Genomic DNA, 20,432 nt, shown 5'->3' on the forward strand with positions numbered 1-20,432 from the left:
GAGGCCATCAAGTACGCTACCTCTGCCTTACAGGCCTCACCTGCTGTGAGAGCTATCTCACAATACAAGAAGGATAAGAAGGCAGGCAACAACGTGAAGGCTGCTGCACGTTCTTCCACGCCTCCTCCTATTGCTTCATGCGGCAGCTGTGGAAAGCAGCATGGCCCCAAGACATGCCCGGCCGCCGACGCACTGTGTGGTGGATGTGACCGTAAGGGCCACTGGTCTAACACAGACAGGTGCTCTGCACGAGGCTGCAAGTGTCAGGCCTGCTGTAGTTATGGACACTACGACAAGTGCTGCCGCCAACCCAAGCCCAAAAGCCCGAGACGAGGAGGAAAGCCGCGCACTTCCCTCGGGGTGGTTCGCACGCATCCCCCTTGAGATGGCCTACACAGCCCCAAGCAGCAGCTGAGTCACATCAGGAGGGTGGAATCGACCACACGCCCCAGGGCTACCCCTTCCCCTACCATCCGCGTCGCCGTCACACACGGTGATGTGTCGGGTCACATCGAGGTGATACCGGACACCGGCGCTGATACTATGGTGATAGGCCTGAAGCACCTCCAGAAACTGTGCCTCACCAAACGCGACCTGGGACCACCGCCTCAGCTGCAGTACTACAATGCTGACGGTTCCCAGATGCCAGATGCTGTGGGCTCCTTTCAAGCGGAGATCACTTATGGCGACAGATCGTGTCACGGATGGATCGACGTGCAGCCTACTCTCGCTACACCCTTGTTGTCGTGGGAGCACTGCAAGGAGTTAGGCGTGGTGCCCAGAGACTTTCCTGAGCAGATCCCAGCTGCTCGGTATACCGCCAGCAGGGTGCTTGAATCACCGAGCGACGCGCCTGGCACTGCCACACAGAGCGGCCCAGAACCCGTGTCCACTCCCGCCCTGCCTCCACCCAAGTCACGGCTGCTTCCTCTTCACAGCGAGACGTCTCCTTCAGCCGCAAGGGCCTACTTCCTGAAGGAGTACTCGGATGTGTTGGTGACGAAGGAGGCCCTACGGACCGCGCCATTGAAGGCTATGGCGGGTCCTGCCTATGAGGATACACCTGCGGGAAGATGCACAGCCGTTTGCCATACACACTCCCCGGTTGATCCCTCTCGCTTTCAGGGATTCAGTCAAGAAGGAACTGGATTCCATGGTGGCCTAGGGTGTCATCGTACCCGTTGGTGACGACCCGTCCCCTTGGTGCCACCCTCTAGTCGCTGTGGCTAAGACTAACGGTGGAGTGCGGATTACTACCGACTTGTCTAAGCTTAACAGCCAGGTGTCCCGTCCCACCCACCCTTCACCCACACCTTTTGCAGCTATACGGAGTGTGGACCCGAAGGTACGGCACTTCTCGTCATTGTACCCCCTCTGTGGTTACTGGCAGATCCCACTGGAGAAGGAGGATCACCCACTGACCACTTTCATCACGCCTTACGGACGCTTCCTCTACTGCCATGGCCCTATGGGATTCGCTGCTACGGGGTACGCCTTCTGCCTCCGTGGTGACATGGCACTTCAAGGCGTGACCAACTGCGTGAAGGTAGTGGATGACGTCCTCCTCTATGATGAGGACTACCTGACGCATCTTCGCCGCATCGACGAGGTACTGACCAGGTGTAGGACGCACGGCATCACTCTGAATGCCGAGAAGTTCGTCTTGGCCGCACCTGCAGTGTCTTTCTGCGGCTACCGACTCTCAAGGGATGGCATTGCTGCTGACCCGGAGAAAGTTCGCGCCATAGCGGACTTTGCAAAACCTGCCAACCTTACGGATCTCAGGTCTTTCATGGGCCTGGTGAACCAGTTGGCAGAATTTTCTCCTGACGTCTCCGCCGCTGCCGGGCCTCTCCGTCCCCTGATGAGCCCCAAGAGGACTTTCACGTGGACCCCTGACCACGACCTCGCCTTTCTTAAGGTGAAGAAGGCCCTGTCAAATCCACCTATCCTCGCTACTTTCAACCCAGAGCTCCCCACCGCCCTCCTGACAGACGCCTCGCGCCTGTACGGGGTTGGTTACGCCCTTCTCCAAGATCACGGTGGAGGAAAGTACCGGCTCGTACAGTGTGGATCTCGCTTCCTCACCGATGCTGAGTCTCGCTACGCTACCATCGAGCTGGAGCTGCTGGCAGTGGTATGGGCCTTATCGAAGTGCAAATTTTACTTGATTGGCCTACAGCACTTCGACCTCATCACAGACCACAGGCCCTTGGTCCCCATTCTTAATCACTATTCGCTGGACGCCATCGAGAATCCCCGCCTCCAGCGCCTGAAGGAGAAAATTTTGGCCTTCGTCTTCACCGCGGCTTGGCGCGCAGGTAAGGAGTTGTGCATCCCGGATGCCCTCTCCCGCTCCCCAGTCAGCCGCCCTACACCTGAAGACGAGATGCTCAGCATCGAGGCCGGTTTCTCCGTCAGCAACATCGTCACTTTGCAGGCAGTACAGTCCCTCGCCAGCACCTAGGCCTCAGTGTCGCCACCCAACAGCGATCTGGCCCTTGAGGAACTACGGACCGCGGCACGCGACGACCTCTCCTACACTCAGCTCTTGGAGAGTGTGAGGACTGGGTTCCCTCGCGATCTTTTTGACATCCACAACGCCCTACGCCCGTATTGGAAGATACGTGAGGACCTCTACGCAGATGGGGACCTCGTCCTGTACGGTGCCCATGTGGTCGTCCCTGCAGCTCTCCGTCGTCGCGTTCTGGCCCGCTTACACGACAGCCATCGTGGAGCAGAGGCCACCAAGCGCCGCGCAAGGCAGGCTGTGTACTGGCCCGGCATTGACGCGGATATCGTCAATACAGTCCGTGCCTGTGAGCCGTGCCAGATCATGCAGCCCAGTCAACAGCAGGAGCCCCTCTTGTGCGACGACGAACCCACCAGGCCCTTCGAGTCCGTGTCGGCTGATTTCTTCAGCACAGCTGGGAAACATTTCCGAGTTGTCGCCGACTGACTCTCTGGCTGGCCTGTGGTGGTAATCTGTGGCTCGGACACGACGTCCGCGGCCACCATTCGCCACTTCCGGCACCTCTTTCGTGACCTGGGCGTCCTCGTACGTCTGCGGACGGACGGTGGGCCACAGTTCACCAGCCGGGACTTCACAGGATTCCTGGAGCGTTGGGGAGTCCGCCACATCGTGTCAACACCCCACTACCCACAGTCAAACGGCCATGCTGAGGCTGCGGTCAAGACAGTCAAGCACCTCGTCCTCAAGGTGGCCCCTTCAGGCAACATAGGCTGTGAGGCGTTTGACAAAGGACTGCTGGAGTTACGTAATACTCCTACCCACACAGGGCGCTCCCCTCCCCAAATCCTGTATGGTCACCCTCTCCGCTCTTGCGTTCCTGCACACGCCAAGGCCTTTGCGAAGGAGTGGCAGACCAGAACCGAGAGCTGCGACCGCCGCGCCGCTTCACGTGCCCAGGACGCCAAGGCTCGGTATGACGACCGTGCCCGCCCTCTTCAGCCACTGGAGATTGGTGCCATTGTCCGCGTCCAGGACCCGACGACGACACGTTGGGACAAGGTGGGCATAGTGATGGGCGTCGGCCGGTCGCGGGACTACAAGGTCAGGATGCCGAGCGGCCGTGTCTGGTGGAGGAACCGCCGCTTCCTCCAGCCAGTCCCACCCCCTGCTGCTGGCCCTCTGACCGAGGACGAGTCCCCTACACCTCACGAGGATCCGCCCCACAGTGCACCTCGACGCTCGGAGCGACTTAGGACTAAGAAGTCCGCTCAAGACAAAGACTATGAGCGTGAGGGGGGAAGGGAGATGTAGGTTATGTATCTATGCTACTGTGCCGAGTAGCAACCTTGTATATAAGCTACTGTGCCGAGTAGCATCTATGTATATAATTACGTGGCAACACTGCACGTGTTATGTGGCAACATTGCCCCGAGGCTGCCATATGGCAAGGCAGTCTCAGTCTGACTGTGTGAGCCGTGCATGGCACACGCTAGTCACCACTTGTATTTCTCTCATCCATAATAAATGGACTTCAGTGTTACCCGGTGTTTCCCTACCCATCACTGCATTCTTCAGGGAACAATTGGAACCTTCATACAGTGACGTCGGTTCTTGCTGAGTTAGTTACACTGCTTCACTGGTTCAGTTAATGAATCTATCTATTTGCTGCCACCTTTATATATATAAGCTTTGGGTAGAGTTCCCTTAACTTGGCTTATATATAAATAAGTTAAGGGGTTAAGTTACAAACCCAAAATGGTCTTTTCTCCATTCATTGGTAAAACTATATTGGTCAGTCTATTAGTAGATGCACCATAATTAACACTGTAAGCTGTGAGTGTTAGTTAAGGACGCGGCTCAGCTTGACTGAGTTAAGTCACCCATCCGATTCTCGTGAGGCTCAAGTGAAAACTGGTGCTCCTGAGGGGAGGTGCCTGTGAGGTGAGGAGAGGTGCTTCTGAAGGCGAGGCCAGGCTAACCCTGCATTCTCAAGGTCGGCTTACTGTTAGAGGAATTTCCCCTCACGTGAACAGCACATGACACCTCACAGCTTATGGAAAATTAAAGTAGGTGATCTAAATATATATATATATATATATATATATATATATATATATATATATATATAAATATATAACAAAGAAGTATGTCTGTGTGTGTGTTTGTTTGTGTGTTTGTTTGTATGTGTGTCGGCACGAGAATCTCGGAAACAATTTACCGATCTGTAGTGATGATGGATGGTGTTATATGTTGTGATGATGGATGGTGTTATATGTAGTGATGATGGATGATGTTATATGTAGTGATGATGGGTGGTGTTATATGTAGTGATGATGGATGGTGTTATATGTAGTGATGATGGATGGTGTTCTATGTAGTGATGATGGATAATGTTACATGTAGTGATGATGGATTGTGTTATATGTAGTGATGATGGGTGGTGTTATATGTAGTGATGATGGATGGTGTTATATGTAGTGGTGATGTATGGTGTTATATGTAGTGATGATGGATGATGTAATATGTATTGATGATTAGACAATATAATAATAACAGTTTAATACTAAAAAAATATACTTTGTTGTACCGTTGTAGTGAAAATCATGGTGGAACTTACATACACCGTTAATGAACTATTGATAAGAAGAAATTTTGGGAACTGAGCAGTGAGACAATGTGGAGCCTCCCGGAGGGTGACATCCTACCGTGGCCTAGAGGATGAGCCGCCCGGAGCGAACCGCGGACAGTTGGTCACAGGGAACAGATCAGGAAAGGGAATCCCGTCTTAATGCTAACAGAAAGCAAACAGCGGACAGTCGGTCACAGGAAACAGATCAGAAAAGAGAATCCCGTCTTAATGCTAACAGAAAGCGAACAGCGGACAGTCGGTCACAGGAAACAGATCAGGAAAGGGAATCCCGTCTTAATGCTTACTGATAGCAAACAGCAGAAAGGCCTTCTCTAGAAAATGATCAAGTGCATGCAATTCGTTTGAATGCTAATAGACAGAGCTGCGGGATCCAGAATTCTAAGAAAAAATACACAGTGGCATCCACTTGCAAGAGCAGCATTTAACAATGACAATGAGATAGAATATGAAAAGTATCCCTCTGTTGTCATTGGCAACATGGATAAGAAATGTGAACACTGCGGTGCAAAGAAGTACAAAGGAGAATCTGCTGGACTGTGCTGCTCTCATGGGAAAGTACGACTGCCAAATTTGGAAAAAACACCACAGCCATTGAAGACTTTCATGCTGGCTGTTATCTCAACATTTTTTTCTTCCGAATTTCAAGTTTTATTTAATAAACAAAAAATAAATAAATACACCTTCGAATGACATGAAACTTGCATATAATCATCTCAGTATATGGATACATAACATATATTAAAATCAAGAATATCAATAAAAAATACACAATGACCCCTTAACCAAACACTTGCAGTGGTGCTCATTAATCATAGGGAGAGAAGAAGGAGCATTAAACAACCCAGATGAGCAATGTTTGGCCAAAGAAGTGTCCCCGTGCGTTGTAGTTAGTGTGTGCCCTTGGCCTAAGGATGCTTTCACACCAAGGCCGAAACCAGATATATTCTGAAGCAAATTGTCCGGAAACAAACGATATGCGACGCCGCGGTGGGTTCTACAGTTTTCTCAGCTTAGCTAATACCTGTTACACAACTGGCTGTCTTTTTAAGGAGAGGAAAACTGTTTTCCCTCTATGATAAGGTTTTAAAAATTCGATTTAGATGTGATTCGGATATAGTGTGAGATATGTGTTGTTAACCTGACTCACTCGTTTGGACAAATTGTGTCAGATTATGGGAAGAGTTGGGGAATCTTAGAGACCAATCATGGCGTGGCAAGTCGAACAAAACTACCCAAACTGATGGCAGGCGACTTTTGGAAGCTGCTCCCCAATTACAAAAACCGGTTGCCTTGAGAGACCGATTGTAACCAGAAGTTTCACCTGGAATAATTCGAGAAGCAGCCTGGTAAATACATAAAATTAGAAGATCATCATCGATAGGCACGTCTTGATGAGGATGAGAGACCGGATTATTTTCACGGACGAAAAATCATTTGCGTCTACCACCCAAGGTCGTCTCCACAGATGGCGACCAAATAGCACACTCTATGACACCAAAGCATCTTCGGGGTGGCAGGCTGCGGGCATCAGCACGGGGCAGCGTAAGAGAACCACCTGGAATCAAAGGTAATAGGTGAATAACCGTGTACTGATTTTAAAAGAGGGTTACAAATAATATACTTTTTCAGTTATTTAAAACATTCACCAGACTTACACCGATAGCAAAATATTTTACGTTTATAGTACTAATAATAAAACACTTCATATTGGTAGGAGTAGCTGACTTTACTACCAGAAAACTTATCATCTATGAGATAACCAGCAGGTAAGTCATTCTATGGAGTTGGACTGAAAGGGGTGGGGGTCAACCGGTGTGGGGTAAATGACCCAACAGAAATCGTGGCTATGCTAGGCCTCCTAAGATTCATATTCCCTTATATTCATATTTCCATAATATATTATTAAGAATATAAGAACATAAGAAAATAAGGTGTCTGCATTAGGCTGGTTGGCCTTTGTATGGCAGCTCCTGTCGAGAGTTACTACCACTCTCTATCATCGATGAATCTATCTAGCCTCCTTTTAAAACTTTCCAGCGTTCCAGCACTTACTACAAAGTTGCTAAGCTTGTTCCACTCGTCCACCACCCATTGTTGCATTGATTTGTACAATTGTAATACATATCGTGCATGGATCGGAATACACATATATGCTTTCTAAGGATTTCAGTACTTTGAACCACTGTATGATCCATTGTGTGATTTATTAAAGACATGTGTAGCGACGCCAATGTCCTTGTGTGAAGAAGCTTCATGGCGTATGGTCCTCACGTATTACACAATTTCCTTGTGTGCGTTTTTAAAGCCTTATCACTCATATTGATATTTTTCCTTATTAGAAAATCTATGTGCTTGCTGATTTTTTTTAAAGTGATTTATCATTATTAGCAAGCGAAATTATGTTTTGGAATCTTTTCCATCAATTATCTCCATAAATTTACTGTATTATTACAACTCTGCCTCATATACGTAAACATAATAAAAGGGGTAAAGGAACTCTTTAAGGCAACTGTACGTACACAAAAGATGAGACTTTTATAATCAAGCCGATTATAAAATATTAATAATAATAATAATAAAAATAATGATAATAATGAAGGCATAATATATTTTATTTTCTGGAAATACGGATAAAAAAAATATCAATTAGTTTTCTCGGATTTAACAGTTACCTACATCAGTATGGAATTCAGTCAGAAGTTCCACCTATTAGTTCGCTCACAACTTGTACTGGTACAAGTAACATCCAAACAAATATTATACAGGTAAACACTTGCTTGGTACAGTACATCCTCGGCTCTCTACCCTTCCTCCATCCTCCTACAGGCTCTGAGTGGCTGCCCAAAGAGGACGGAGGACGCCTCATAGTGATCACGTGGCTCCTGGCCTCCTTAGTGTTCATGACCTCCTACGGTGGCATCCTGACGGCCATGTTGACGGTGCCTCGGGTTACCATCCCCATAGATTCCCTGGCTGATCTGGTGTCTCAGTCTGACCTACCCTGGCGTACTGTGTCTGGCTCCTTCATGCTAACCTTCCTTGAGGTAATTTTACTCGTAATCAGGAGTAATCTTAAATCCAGAACTAAGGGTAGGTTCTTTTACGCTAGATTAATGTTGGTCATTGGAAGTTAGGCTGAGAAAAAATTCATAAAAGAAATGAAATATAATTAACAACTTCAAAACTTTTTAACGAGTCACCACCAGAGTAGCTTCGTTTGCAAACATCAGCTGATTTGTCTTCCATTTACATCCTATCGTGTTATTTCCATTTGTTTGCTGAAAACCTTTCCTTTTCTTCTCTCCTCCACTCGTCTTTTATATTTTTTCCCTCTTGCTATATGAAACAAAGAATATGTCGTTGATTCATGATTTGTTCACGTGAAAGGAGTCTGAGTACGAGCTACACCAGAAGGCTCACATGCATCAAGGGCCGACCATCAAGACCTGTCTGGCTGAGCGGCAGAACATCGCTGATGGTAAGTTGGCTGCCATCTGCGACGACATATCCATGCTGAAGGCCATGGCTGAGGACTTCAGGTAGGTGCTGCTGGTAGGATGATGTACAGTCCAGTGGATGACGAAATTTCCTCAACACCTTTGGTAATTTTTCGACATCTACCTCAATTTATAATAAGTTACAATACAATCAAATCCATAACTCAATTGCAGATGCCAGATATTATCAAGTGTCGAAGGATTTTCGGTCGTAACTTTACTGTAAGATTGTCGTAAAGGTCATTGATAATTTCATGTGATTACACTGGTTTTTGTTTCTACTTTTTTATTTAGGTAAATATTAACTTCTCTTAAGACTCTCCACGTTGATAACGTTCACAAACGGCTAGAAACAAAATATATATAGCAAGACATAACAACAAAGACCATGGTTTCAGCACGACTGGAGAGTGTCATCTGTACATCACACGAGAGAAGGTGTTGAGTAACCTCTTCCTGTGCCTCGCCTTCCCTAAAAACTCCCCTTACCTCGCCAAGACAAACTACATGTAAGCTGAAGGCTTAGAAATAAGAGAGGTTATTCTCAGAGTTTATTCACAAAGTTGATTCACATAGTTTACTTAGATATTTATCAATACAAAATCAGATTAATTAGAATACAAGGATATAAAATTCATTATGCTTTATGACATACATGCTGTATTACATGATTACAAATACAAAAGTTTCCACACATAAACTTTTTGTAAAGTATAACTGGAGAGGAAATATACCTGACACAGGGGAACTGTCTGAAAAGATTTTGGTTTTGTTGTTAAGTAATGCAACAGTTAACATTTATCTATTATTAACGGCATCTATTTAGGTGGTTGTAATAAATTTCAATAGAAAAAATCTTTCCAGGGAAAATCCACAGTGAAAAAGAAATCACATAGGTTAAAGAATTATTCCGAGAGTTTTCCATTGGACAAAATTCGCAAAATTCTTCTGGTATAGATAAGTTAACAAGGGACTCTCTTACTGGGTGTAGAGTACGGGTACTGTTGGAGGCGGGTTTGTGGGACAAGTGGCTGGGAGACCAACTGGCTAACTCCTCACACTGCCTCCGACACCCTAAGCTGGACCGTCGTCGGGGAGGTCATCAACCTATTGACATGGGCTCCTTCATCGGTCCTCTCCTCCTCCTACTCTTCGGTCAGTGTTATTGTTCTGTTTTTGATAAACCTACACACTCGGCCTCTGAATTTCTACTATGCTATGGCAGTATTATTGCTCTTTCCTCAACAAATTCACAAGATCGGTCTTCGTACAGTCATTAATTGAAAGTATGTGCACAACTCTACAGCCAGCTCATTCTTCTCTTGGTCTAGTAACAGTGCAAAACTCACAGCTTTGGGGGGTGATGTTAACACCTAAGCCAGAATGAACCCCGGTCTCGAATGAAATATCATTTCCTGTTCAGCTAATTTACAGTTCCGTGCGTTATTCACCCGTTATACACCCGTTATACACAACATGGCCTGTTGCATCCAACCAACATGTAGATTCGAACTGACAACATAACAGTTTGATTCGAGCACAGACTCATCAAAAAGAACTGGAAAGGATATTAAAGTGAATATCGGCCAACGTTAATGCTCATGGATGATGATGTGTTAATATACTACTAAAGGGAGGAAAACATTCGTGATAGGAGTATCCACTCTATTATGAAAATAGAATGGGGAAATCGGTTTCGAATGAACACATAAGAAGCAGTTGGACAGAACTCATATATCAGGAGTTTTTAATGTATTCATTGTTTGAAGTTATCTGTATAATACTCTCTCTCTCTCTCTCTCTCTCTCTCTCTCTCTCTCTCTCTCTCTATATATATATATATATATATATATATATATATATATATATATATATATATATATATATATATATATATATATATATATATATACTATAGGACTAGCCGTGTGTCTGTCTGTTCTGGCCAGACGAAATGGCACAATCGTTTTTCATCAAACTTCGTGGAAAAATCGCAAAAAATTCGTAGAATGGAACAAACCTGGTCCCATGTCGATGGTTTCTTTAGGAACGCATTAATTAACGATTTTATTTACGCTGGGAACAGATGTCGCTGTACGCTGTCAGCCGGCCGAACGATTGCAGTTATCGTACGGCTCCCTCCTCCTCCCTCCACTTTTTCTCTTAGCCTACTTTTTTTTTAATGTTGTTTGGATTAGTAAAGGAAGGAAGATGAGTAAATAGAAGAAAGAAGGGAAAACAGAGAGATAACAGGGGGGGGGAGCTGAGTTTCATCATGCGTCTGGCTGCGCAGTTTCAACTTTACCAGAGCATTTTCGGACCTTACGAGACTACAGTGTGTACTTATATCTCTCCTTATGGCGAATATTTCTTTAACTAATTATTATAACTTTAGTCTATTCCTTCCTATAGTATATTAGATACTGTAAGTATCACGACCACGACCATGATTATAGCAACCACGACCATGATCATAACCACGACCACGATTATAACAACCAGAACTATGATTATAACAAACACGACCATGATTATAACAACCACGACTATGATTTTAACAAACACGAACATGATTATAACAACCACGACTATGATCATAACAACCACGACCATGATTATAACAACCACGACCATGATTATAACAACTACGACCATGATTATAACAACTACGATCATGATTATAGCAACCACGACCATCATTATAACAACCACGACTATGATTATAACACCTATGACTATGATTATAACCACGACCACGATAATAACAATCACGACCATGATTATAACAACCAAGACCATGATTATAACAACCACGACCATGATTTTAACAACCACGACCATCATTATAACAACCATGACCATCATTATGACAACCACGACTATGATTATAACAACCACGACCATGATCATAACCACGACCATGATTATAACAACCACGACCATGATTATAACAACCACGACCATGATTATAACAACTACGATCAGGATTATAACAACCACGACCATCATTATAACAACCACGACTATGATTATAACTCCTACGACTATGATTATAACCACGACCATGATAATAACAACCACGACCATGATTATAACAACCAAGACCATGACTATAACAACCACGACCATGATTTTAACAACCACGACCATGATAATAACAAACATGACCATGATTATAACACCAACGACCATGATTATAACAACCACGACCATGATTATAACAACCAAGCCCATGATTATAACAACCACGACCATGATTATAACAACCACGACTATGATTAAAACAACCACGACCATGATTATAACAACCACGACCATGATTATAACAACTACGACCATGATTATAACAACCACGACCATGATTATCTCATCTCTAATATACTATAGGAAATTATTTGTATAAGACCGATATAGCTACAGAAAAAATAAAATATTTACATGTTGTTGTGTATTCTTATTACTGTTTGACTGCTGTTCGCAGGAAAGCGATATATTGAGAAGTGTTCATTGCAAGTGCACCGACGTTAAATACAGGCGCGAGCTCACTTCTCCAAATATTCCCTCCATTATTGTTTTGTCGAACTATATAGCGAACTGGGCACGATGGAGAGTGAAATCAAGTCCGTAGGGACAGCAGGTGTCCACCATATTCAGGTTACAAATCTTGTTAACCACAAAATTGTCCAATTTGTGCATGCCACTACTCAAAATCATGTTCACAGATTCGGTATGTTTAATGAGATAAAATTCTATAATGTTCCTATTGACAATTGAATTACAAGGTCAATTCAATGCTTATTATCTTTCATATGAATGAAAAAGCATAGGATTCTTGGCCTGTCCTAACACTATATTTATGCTGTTTAAGTCTAGTTATAAGATCTTTTCCCGGCTGGCCTAAGTAAAACATATTACATTCCTTGCAAGGAACCTTGTAAATGCAGCCACCTGTGATGAACTCCAGCAAATCATGTACTGGGACCTTTGTCAAGAGTGATGTTACATCAAAACTGATCAGTTTAAAATGATAATTAATGTGTAAGCTATTGAGTTTATCAATTGAATTTACATTTTTCTTAATATTAACGTTTGATATATTTCCAATAGGGGGTTTAGTAAGGAAACTAACCATTTATTCAACTTATAAGTGATTGATCCAACTGAGCTAATAATGGGTCTTGCTCAACAAAGACTTAAGTTTTGGGAATTAGTCATTTCGCCCATAATTCATTTTACCTACATTTAAAGTTGATTCACCCACACTATCGAGTCGGTTCGCCCACACCTGTTTTGTTACTTGTTTTATTTAGGTTCAGTAATGTATTAAGGTAAAGAACTGAACTTTAATAAAGTTTTCGAAACTATGAAAATATCGTCTGTAGGTTTCGTGATTGTTAAAGTCCAGCGGAGTTAGTCAGTCAATGGTAAGATGGCAGACTGTCAAGATTATTGCATTCAATGCAATGTGCCTGTATGGGCACGGCAAGAAGGTCTGCACTTTGACGGGTGTGGGAAGTGGCAGCACAGGAAATGTGATACTGATGTATCTCGAGCTAAGTACTTGTCAGCTGTTAGATCCGGTCATAGTTTTTTTTTTATTATTATAGGTGCAAGAGATCGATATGCAACATGCGTACACACATGGTGACGGAACATACAAGTACCTGCGTAAATTGATAGCCCTTCCGTTTCTGCCGGAGGGAAATTGAAATGGAAATTGAAATAATTTATTGACAATAAAACTATTACATCAAAAGGACAAGGTAGTTTACTACTCCCGCCCTCACCTTTGCCATCCCCTTCTGGAGTTTACAAAAAGTTATAAATGTTAATACAATAATTATTTTGACATCAATGAAATAGTTCATTTGGTCATGAACACTGTACTACATTAAAAGAACACATAAATTAATCCTACACAAAATTAAAAGTCACATCTATGATCGCCCAGTAAGAAGATTAACCTGCTACGTCAACTCGATGCTGTTTATTTCAGCCAAACCTGCCAAATACAAATAATCAATTTACAAGGTGGAACTGAAGGTTCAGTGACATATAATATATGAATACATTTTCTTTATAATATCACATAAATGGATTCTTTATATTTTAAATTGCATATCATCAGAAGTTGTTCAATTAATATTTTTCACGTCCACAATGAAACATAATAGGTTTCCGAGCACACTTACGTATTGCAGGTCTGGCTCAGAGCAGAAAGCCTCGGTGTGTTTAGGACGATCAGTTGAGATGTACTGGTGGTTATATATTATCGTCTCAAGACCCGGGCAGATACATCAAGCTGATTCAGGATGGTCTACCCCTGGCTTCATTATAGTAGGACTGAGTCAGTGCCTGTTCGCTTGGTACAACAACAACACTCCTCTCACCACCCACATATTGGCCGCTGCCTAGTGAAGCGATAAACCCCACCCCCCATTGGGCGATTACGCCCAAGACACCAAAGAGCAGGGAATTATTAATTTGCACTCCCTTCCAGTAGACACAATTTGGTCACTGGGCAAATCAAAATGGTGCGTGCAGTCTTTACCTGAACCCGACGTACTAGTCCATCATCGCTGGGCATCGCCTCTACTATTCTACCTAGCTGCCATTGGTCCCGAGGCAGTAGAGGCAGTAGTTCTCCAGTCACAATGACCAGGTCGTTTTGTTGAAAGTTGCAAAGAGGTTTGAGGTGTTTCTGCCGTTGACGGAGCAAAGGTAGGTATTTCTTGAGCCAACGCTTCCAGAACTGATCCGCCAAGAACTGCACATGTTTCCACCATCTGTGGAATACTTCCCCAACACTAAAGCCACCCAGATGGAGATCGGTGTTTTGCTTCATGAGCAAAAAATGTGAGGTCTTCTAGGTCCCTGGCGTCTTCTGAGACTGGCGTAATAGGCGGTTCGTTCACCACTGCTTCCACTTCACAAAACAGTGTAAGGGGGCGTTCGTCGTCCAGGACCTATGAGCCCACAATTGCCCAGAGGACCTTACGTACAGTTCGAATTTGTCGTTCCCACACCCCTCCAATGTGTGAAACTGCGGGAGGATTGAACATCCATTCTATATGCTTCCTTAGGAAAGTGATTTTATGTATTCACTATTCTCCCAGCTCCGTGCTGCTGCTCGGAGCTCCATGTTGGTTCCATTGTCAGAGCGAATGCGTTCAGGAATTCCCCTGCGAGCCGAGAACCGTGTCACTGCATTTAGGAAGGCGCCGGTATCAAGTGAGATCAACATTTCGAGGTGTATGGCTTGGGTGGTCAAGCAGGTGAATATACTCCCATATCGCTTATGGTGCTTCCTCGCCTGTTTAACTAGAAAGGGTCCGAAGAAGTTGTAAAGGCCTGGCCTGTAGGATATAAATCTCGTGCCAGCCTAATCAGGATCTTAAAGAAAGGAAAGTAAAAAACCATGGGTTTCTAAGGGGTAACAAACAACCGTTAGAGATTGACATCTCTTTACTTCGAAAATAATCACAATACTTGAAGTCAGACACCACTCACACAAATATTAAATTAATAGCACTGAAGTCAAACAATTACTTGAACAAAATAATCAATACAACAAAGTACAGGTATTTCCTACGGCTGCAGATGAATATTCCTCCTAACCAGCACGGTGGAATGTTCTGGTAACGCGGTGATCCGCACTCAGGGGGAAGGTCCAAGGCAGCTTCCTCACTTGGCGCAGGCATTGGTAGGCGATGTCTTGCCACACAGGAGAAACGCCGGGCACAGACGGTGGATAGGACGTGGAGGAAGTGACGATCACGTGGCAGCCTCGGCAGTAGCTTGAGTAGATGACCGGAGTTGACAGCTGAATTGGGAAGGACTGAGGAATCAGCCCACGAGCACCAGGAATCTCAGATGAGTACACAACCAGAGTTGGAATCGAACAGCAGGGTGAAGTAGCAGCTGTGGTGATGGCTGGATCGTGTCTGGTGTGCAATGAAGCAGTAGAGACCTTCTCACCTCCGTCTCCTCCATCCTAGTGGGGCGCTGAACAAGCAAACGAGCGGCGGAAAACCATCCCGCTCGTTACAGCCCTTACAGCAGTCTACCTCCACATATGTAAAGGGGGGTTTACTGGGATTGACGAGATCAGCAGGCAGTGTGGCTTGCTGTTGCTACTGGGGCTTCCAATTGTTCCTACGGTACACTATGCATGATTTTGCAACTCTGTCGAGTACTTTGCGTGATCTAGGGTTCCAATATGTTTGCTGCAGGAGGGACAGAGTGTGTTCTCTCCCCGAATGCCCAGCCCAAACTTCATGGGTTTCTCTCACAATGAGTTCAGTGACTTGATGATCACGAGGTAGTAATATCGGACACTTACTGTCTGTGTGTATCTGAGCATGCTTTTGTCGCCCACCAACCCTGAGTAGCCCATCACTATCCAGATATGGCTCTACACAGTACAATTTGCTTTTCTTTGATATCCTACCCCTAGTGGGGGATTTTATATCCTCATGATAGTGTTCTCTATGCACGTTACGGAAAATTGTAACTCTTGCTTCCTTTAATTCAGATACGCTCAATCGATGATTCATGTTTTTTTTTTCAGGGTTCAGTCCCTCCAAGCCACACGCTGAATCTCTTAAGCCACGCTCGCCCCCTTTGCAACCGATGCTATAATGACTATCTAGACCAAAGCCTTTGCATGGACTTATCTTCTTTGTCCATGTTTGTAATCAATGTGGTCACGCTCTGTTTTACCTCCGGATCATCTACAAGTTCCTGCGCCAGTGTTGGTCTTACTGTCCAATATTCTTCAGACTGCCAAAAGAATCCAGGTTCCTGTATCCACCTCCCCTTCTCGTGCATTTCTCCAGCTGATAGCCCTCGGGTTGCATCATCAGCTGGGCTTAAATCTGTGCCCACATGACACCACTGATTTGCATTCGACAATTCGTGTATGGCAGCGATTATATTTGCAACGAATGTATGGAAGCGCCGATGGGTATTGGAAATATATTGTAGGACAAGCATACTGTCGGTCCAAAACACTGACCTTTCAAACTTCATGCTCAGCTCTTTTCTTATTAATTTGTCGGCATTTGCGGCTAATACGGCTGCACAGAGTTCAAGCCGAGGGATGGTCTACCGGTTCAGGGGTGCCAGTCTTGCTCTTCCATACGCAAAGATGCACTCGATGTTTCCAGACTTGTCCACCATCCGCAGGTATGAAACCATACCATAAGCCATCTGTGAGGCATCCTCCCAATCTTCCGCTCTATCCACTGTATGACCCCCCCTTGCCACCCTGTGTTCGTGTTGGTGCTGTCCCCTCCAATGGCCTGCAGAGTCTGGTCTACGTTCCTCTCTCTGAGCTAGTTCACAATGTTATCTGCCACTATCTCAGCTGGTTTCCTGATGTCATCTTTCTCTGGAGTGAAATGCCACAAATACTTCCCTCCTGGTTCACTGCAGCAGGAGTAGTGTTCCTCCTTCACCATGGCAGGGAACAACTTGTCAGAATCTCCAACTTTCATGAACACTTTAGTGTCATCCCTTCTCCCATCAGAGAACAAACAATTGATTCCATTTTCTCTTATCCCCTTATCAAACTCCTGACCTTGAGCTCTCCAATGATCTATCACCAGGTGAACATCATCAGGTGTTATCAAACCACCGTCAATCCAGGCAGCTGTTGCTATCTCTGCAGTTTCTCTGAGACCAGTGTGGTGTCGCATGCTGGCCAGAGCTATGCTCGGGATATCTTTCCTATTTCGAATCTTATGCCTGGAAGGTTTGGGATCATTATTTTCTGGGTTAGGGACAAAGTCACCATTCTCCTGGTCAGCACTCGGATCAGCCATGGGGAAGTCATTAAACTCTGAATCAGCTTGACTCCAATCATCGGCCTTTTTTACCTCACCCTGGGCCTTCTCAAGTCTCTTTTCCTCGGCAAGTCTCTCTGTGGCAGCCTCCTCGGCAACTCTTCTCCTCTTCTGTCTCTCTGTGGCAGCCTCCTGTCTCTTGGACTCCGGAATATCTTGGCTAGAAATCATGAGAGCCCCTATACTGCCAGTCTTCTCTCTCTGTGCTTTGACAAATGCCAGTTCGATCACAGGAATCTTCAGTTCACGCTTGCAAATACAGGAGATGTGGGCCTCGGATTTACAGTCACGATCGCATCCAAACTCAGGACAGAGAACAATTGGGCACTTGCAAGTAATTATGTCAAATAACTGGTCCAGTTGCTTGGCAAAGCTGTCCTTAACTGCAAGTTTTCCTCTCCCAAAGAGATATCTCTTGCCTTTTCCCAACTGGCTAGCAGTCTCTCACTAATCTTCTTCTGACTTGTTATGACTGGAGGCTTGAACTGAGCGTTAGCCAGAGTGTACTGTGCCAAGACAGCTTTGGTCATATCACTGGCAATGTCTTTGTTTGTGTAAGTTCTTTGGTTCTTTTCACTGATTTGCCTGATTAAAACACCGTATCTCAAAGCATCTCTCAATGTAGGCAACTCCGACTTCAGGAGCTCTCTCCCAGACCCAAGATAGTGACTGAGATGGCTGGATTTTTGGTTCCTCGTCCTGACACAAGCAGCCATCGCAAATATTATCAACTTATAAATGCATCAGAATCTGAAACAGAAAAAAATATTGTTAGTTGGGTTGTTAAAGAATGAAGTCAGAAAGCAATGTTCACTATTTAATTGTAATGCACTAATGCAGCTGTACGTTAGATTTTCGATAAATTTCACGCTAAAATTTACCTAGCAAAAGGTTGCAAAATATTGAAACTGAAATTATTTTCTGTTTATATACACTAAAATCTACCAAAAAAGTGATGGGCCATTAGTTTTAGCTGATCTTCCCTCCTATGACACACCCTACCGCACCATGACCACAAAAGGTTTTCTGTAATGCATATGCTGCCCACGATGGGCTCCAGACTCCTCCAGAAATATGTACCTTCATCCGGTACGTGAGCAGTGCATGTGACAAATCTCCATCATTCCACCAAAGAAACAGTAGGACGACCTCGATGTTTGGGCGCAACCTTAACGTGGTGGAACATCGCCTCAATATCGGCCATGAAAGCAATTTATACCTGGCGGAACCAAATAAGTACTCCCATAGGGGGCAGCACAGTCAAAGACAATTCGGACCTTCCATGGCTTCTTAAGATTCAATACTGGATGATGTGGGAGGTACCAAGTCCTGACAGGATTAACTGTAAGTTCTTGTGTGGGAACTATCTCTGCTTAGCCTTTACTCAATAGTTGACGTACTTCCTCAGTATATTTACGATAAAGGTTTCGGTCCCTCATTAATCGTCGTTTCAGTCCATTTAGACGCCGCTCCGTCAGGATTTTGTTGATGGGCAAGTTTGGTTGATCTTTGCGGAAAGGTATGGGAAGCTGATACTGCCCAGCGGCCCTAGTGCCCGGACACGACCACAGCTCTAGAACTCTCTGATCTTCGACTGATAATGAAATGTCGCCATCTTCCTTGAAGCAAGTAGCCTCTATTTCCCAGAACTGCTTGACTTGTGCCTATAGGCGTGTGTCAGTAAGGATAGTGCTCGTGGCTTTGTATCCCATGGGACCATTGATGGTCCATCCGAGATGTGTCCTAACCGCAAATGGGCCCCGTTTCTCCCTGTCCAACATTCAAGCGGCATCAGTGCATATGGAGCATCTTGACCAATCAGGAGCTCGATTTCTTCACCGGGATTGGCAGGTGCTTCAATTCTACGAAGATGATCCCATCTTTCAACATCATGAGGCGTAGCTACTGATTCCTTCAGAGCTACTGGAAATCTTTCAACAATTAGCACCTTGAATAGGAGCACCTTACGACCCCGCCTCAAGCCAACGCCCCTAGCTGCTTGATGCTTACTCTTCTGCAATAGGGTGTCAATGAGGAGCTGCACCAGTTTCCCCTTTACTCCTATCATTTTTGCCAAGTACTTTGTGCAGAACGACCTGTTAATGCCAGAATCCAAGAGTGCCTTAGTTCGAACTGAATCTTCTAAGCCCGGTCCTTTCATTTTAACCTCTACCACTGGTAGAGCTACACTTTTTGCCATTGGTCGCCATGAGTAAGGTTGTCTTTCCTCTCCGATAAATTTATTCCTGTAGCGATCGGCAGGCACGATACGCACGTCATTTTATTGCGTCTTTACAGGGACTTCATCACTATGGTAACTTTGCGAGTCCCAGTTACGGCCTTGCTTTGACGATCTCGCCTCCTCGAGATTAGTGTTCATCTTACTGGTTGCTCTGTCTTTTGCATCTTCGTATGGCTCCAGCTTTACGGCACGAGATCGGATGGTGGTCGTAAGGTATGCTCTCCCAACAGATTCGTACAAGCTTGTGTTTATTTGGATGTCGTCCTCATGCCCTTTACACTTGTTCCCATGAGTGCCTTGCCTGATAGTATAACTCAGATCGAAGTCAGTGAATGGCCGCTTTGGTGTGTCGCTAAAATGCAACCACCATGAGTGTCTCCCTTTACATCAATCAATGTTACATACGATACTCGTTTTACACTCAGCGGCCATGTGTGAACCCTTCAGACAGATGAAGCAGTAGCACAGCCACTTTACCATTTAAATTCTTTTCCGTACAGCCTGGGCCCGAAACTTAAAACATCCAGTTAGGTGTTGGGTTACAGGAGAGAAGGGACACGTGGGAGGATACAGCCCTTCTCCGATGCTGTCCCATCCATAGTAACAAAACCAATGGATCGTCTGTTGTTAGAGGAACCATCACGAGATCGTTCGATGCTGCGATCTTCATTGTTCATGCCCTTCCAGGATATACAATTAGCTCGGTAGGCTGCATCCTACACGA

General features: G+C 45.0%; 1 protein-coding gene across 1 annotated transcript in view; it reads left to right on the forward strand.

Moving 5' to 3' along the window:
- Positions 1-20,432, forward strand: part of LOC121853915 (probable glutamate receptor) — a 196,018-nt gene that overhangs the window by 112,385 nt on the left and 63,201 nt on the right. Inside the window, exons 7-10 of the mRNA XM_042348311.1 lie at positions 7,950-8,167; positions 8,511-8,662; positions 9,019-9,129; positions 9,612-9,775. Coding sequence (XP_042204245.1) covers positions 7,950-8,167; positions 8,511-8,662; positions 9,019-9,129; positions 9,612-9,775 — 645 coding nt within the window. The remainder of the gene's footprint in view (positions 1-7,949; positions 8,168-8,510; positions 8,663-9,018; positions 9,130-9,611; positions 9,776-20,432) is intronic.

Source organism: Homarus americanus, unplaced genomic scaffold (genome assembly GCF_018991925.1).
Source record: "Homarus americanus isolate GMGI-L3 unplaced genomic scaffold, GMGI_Hamer_2.0 scaffold18703, whole genome shotgun sequence".
In the NCBI taxonomy this organism is placed as follows: Eukaryota; Metazoa; Arthropoda; class Malacostraca; order Decapoda; family Nephropidae; genus Homarus; species Homarus americanus.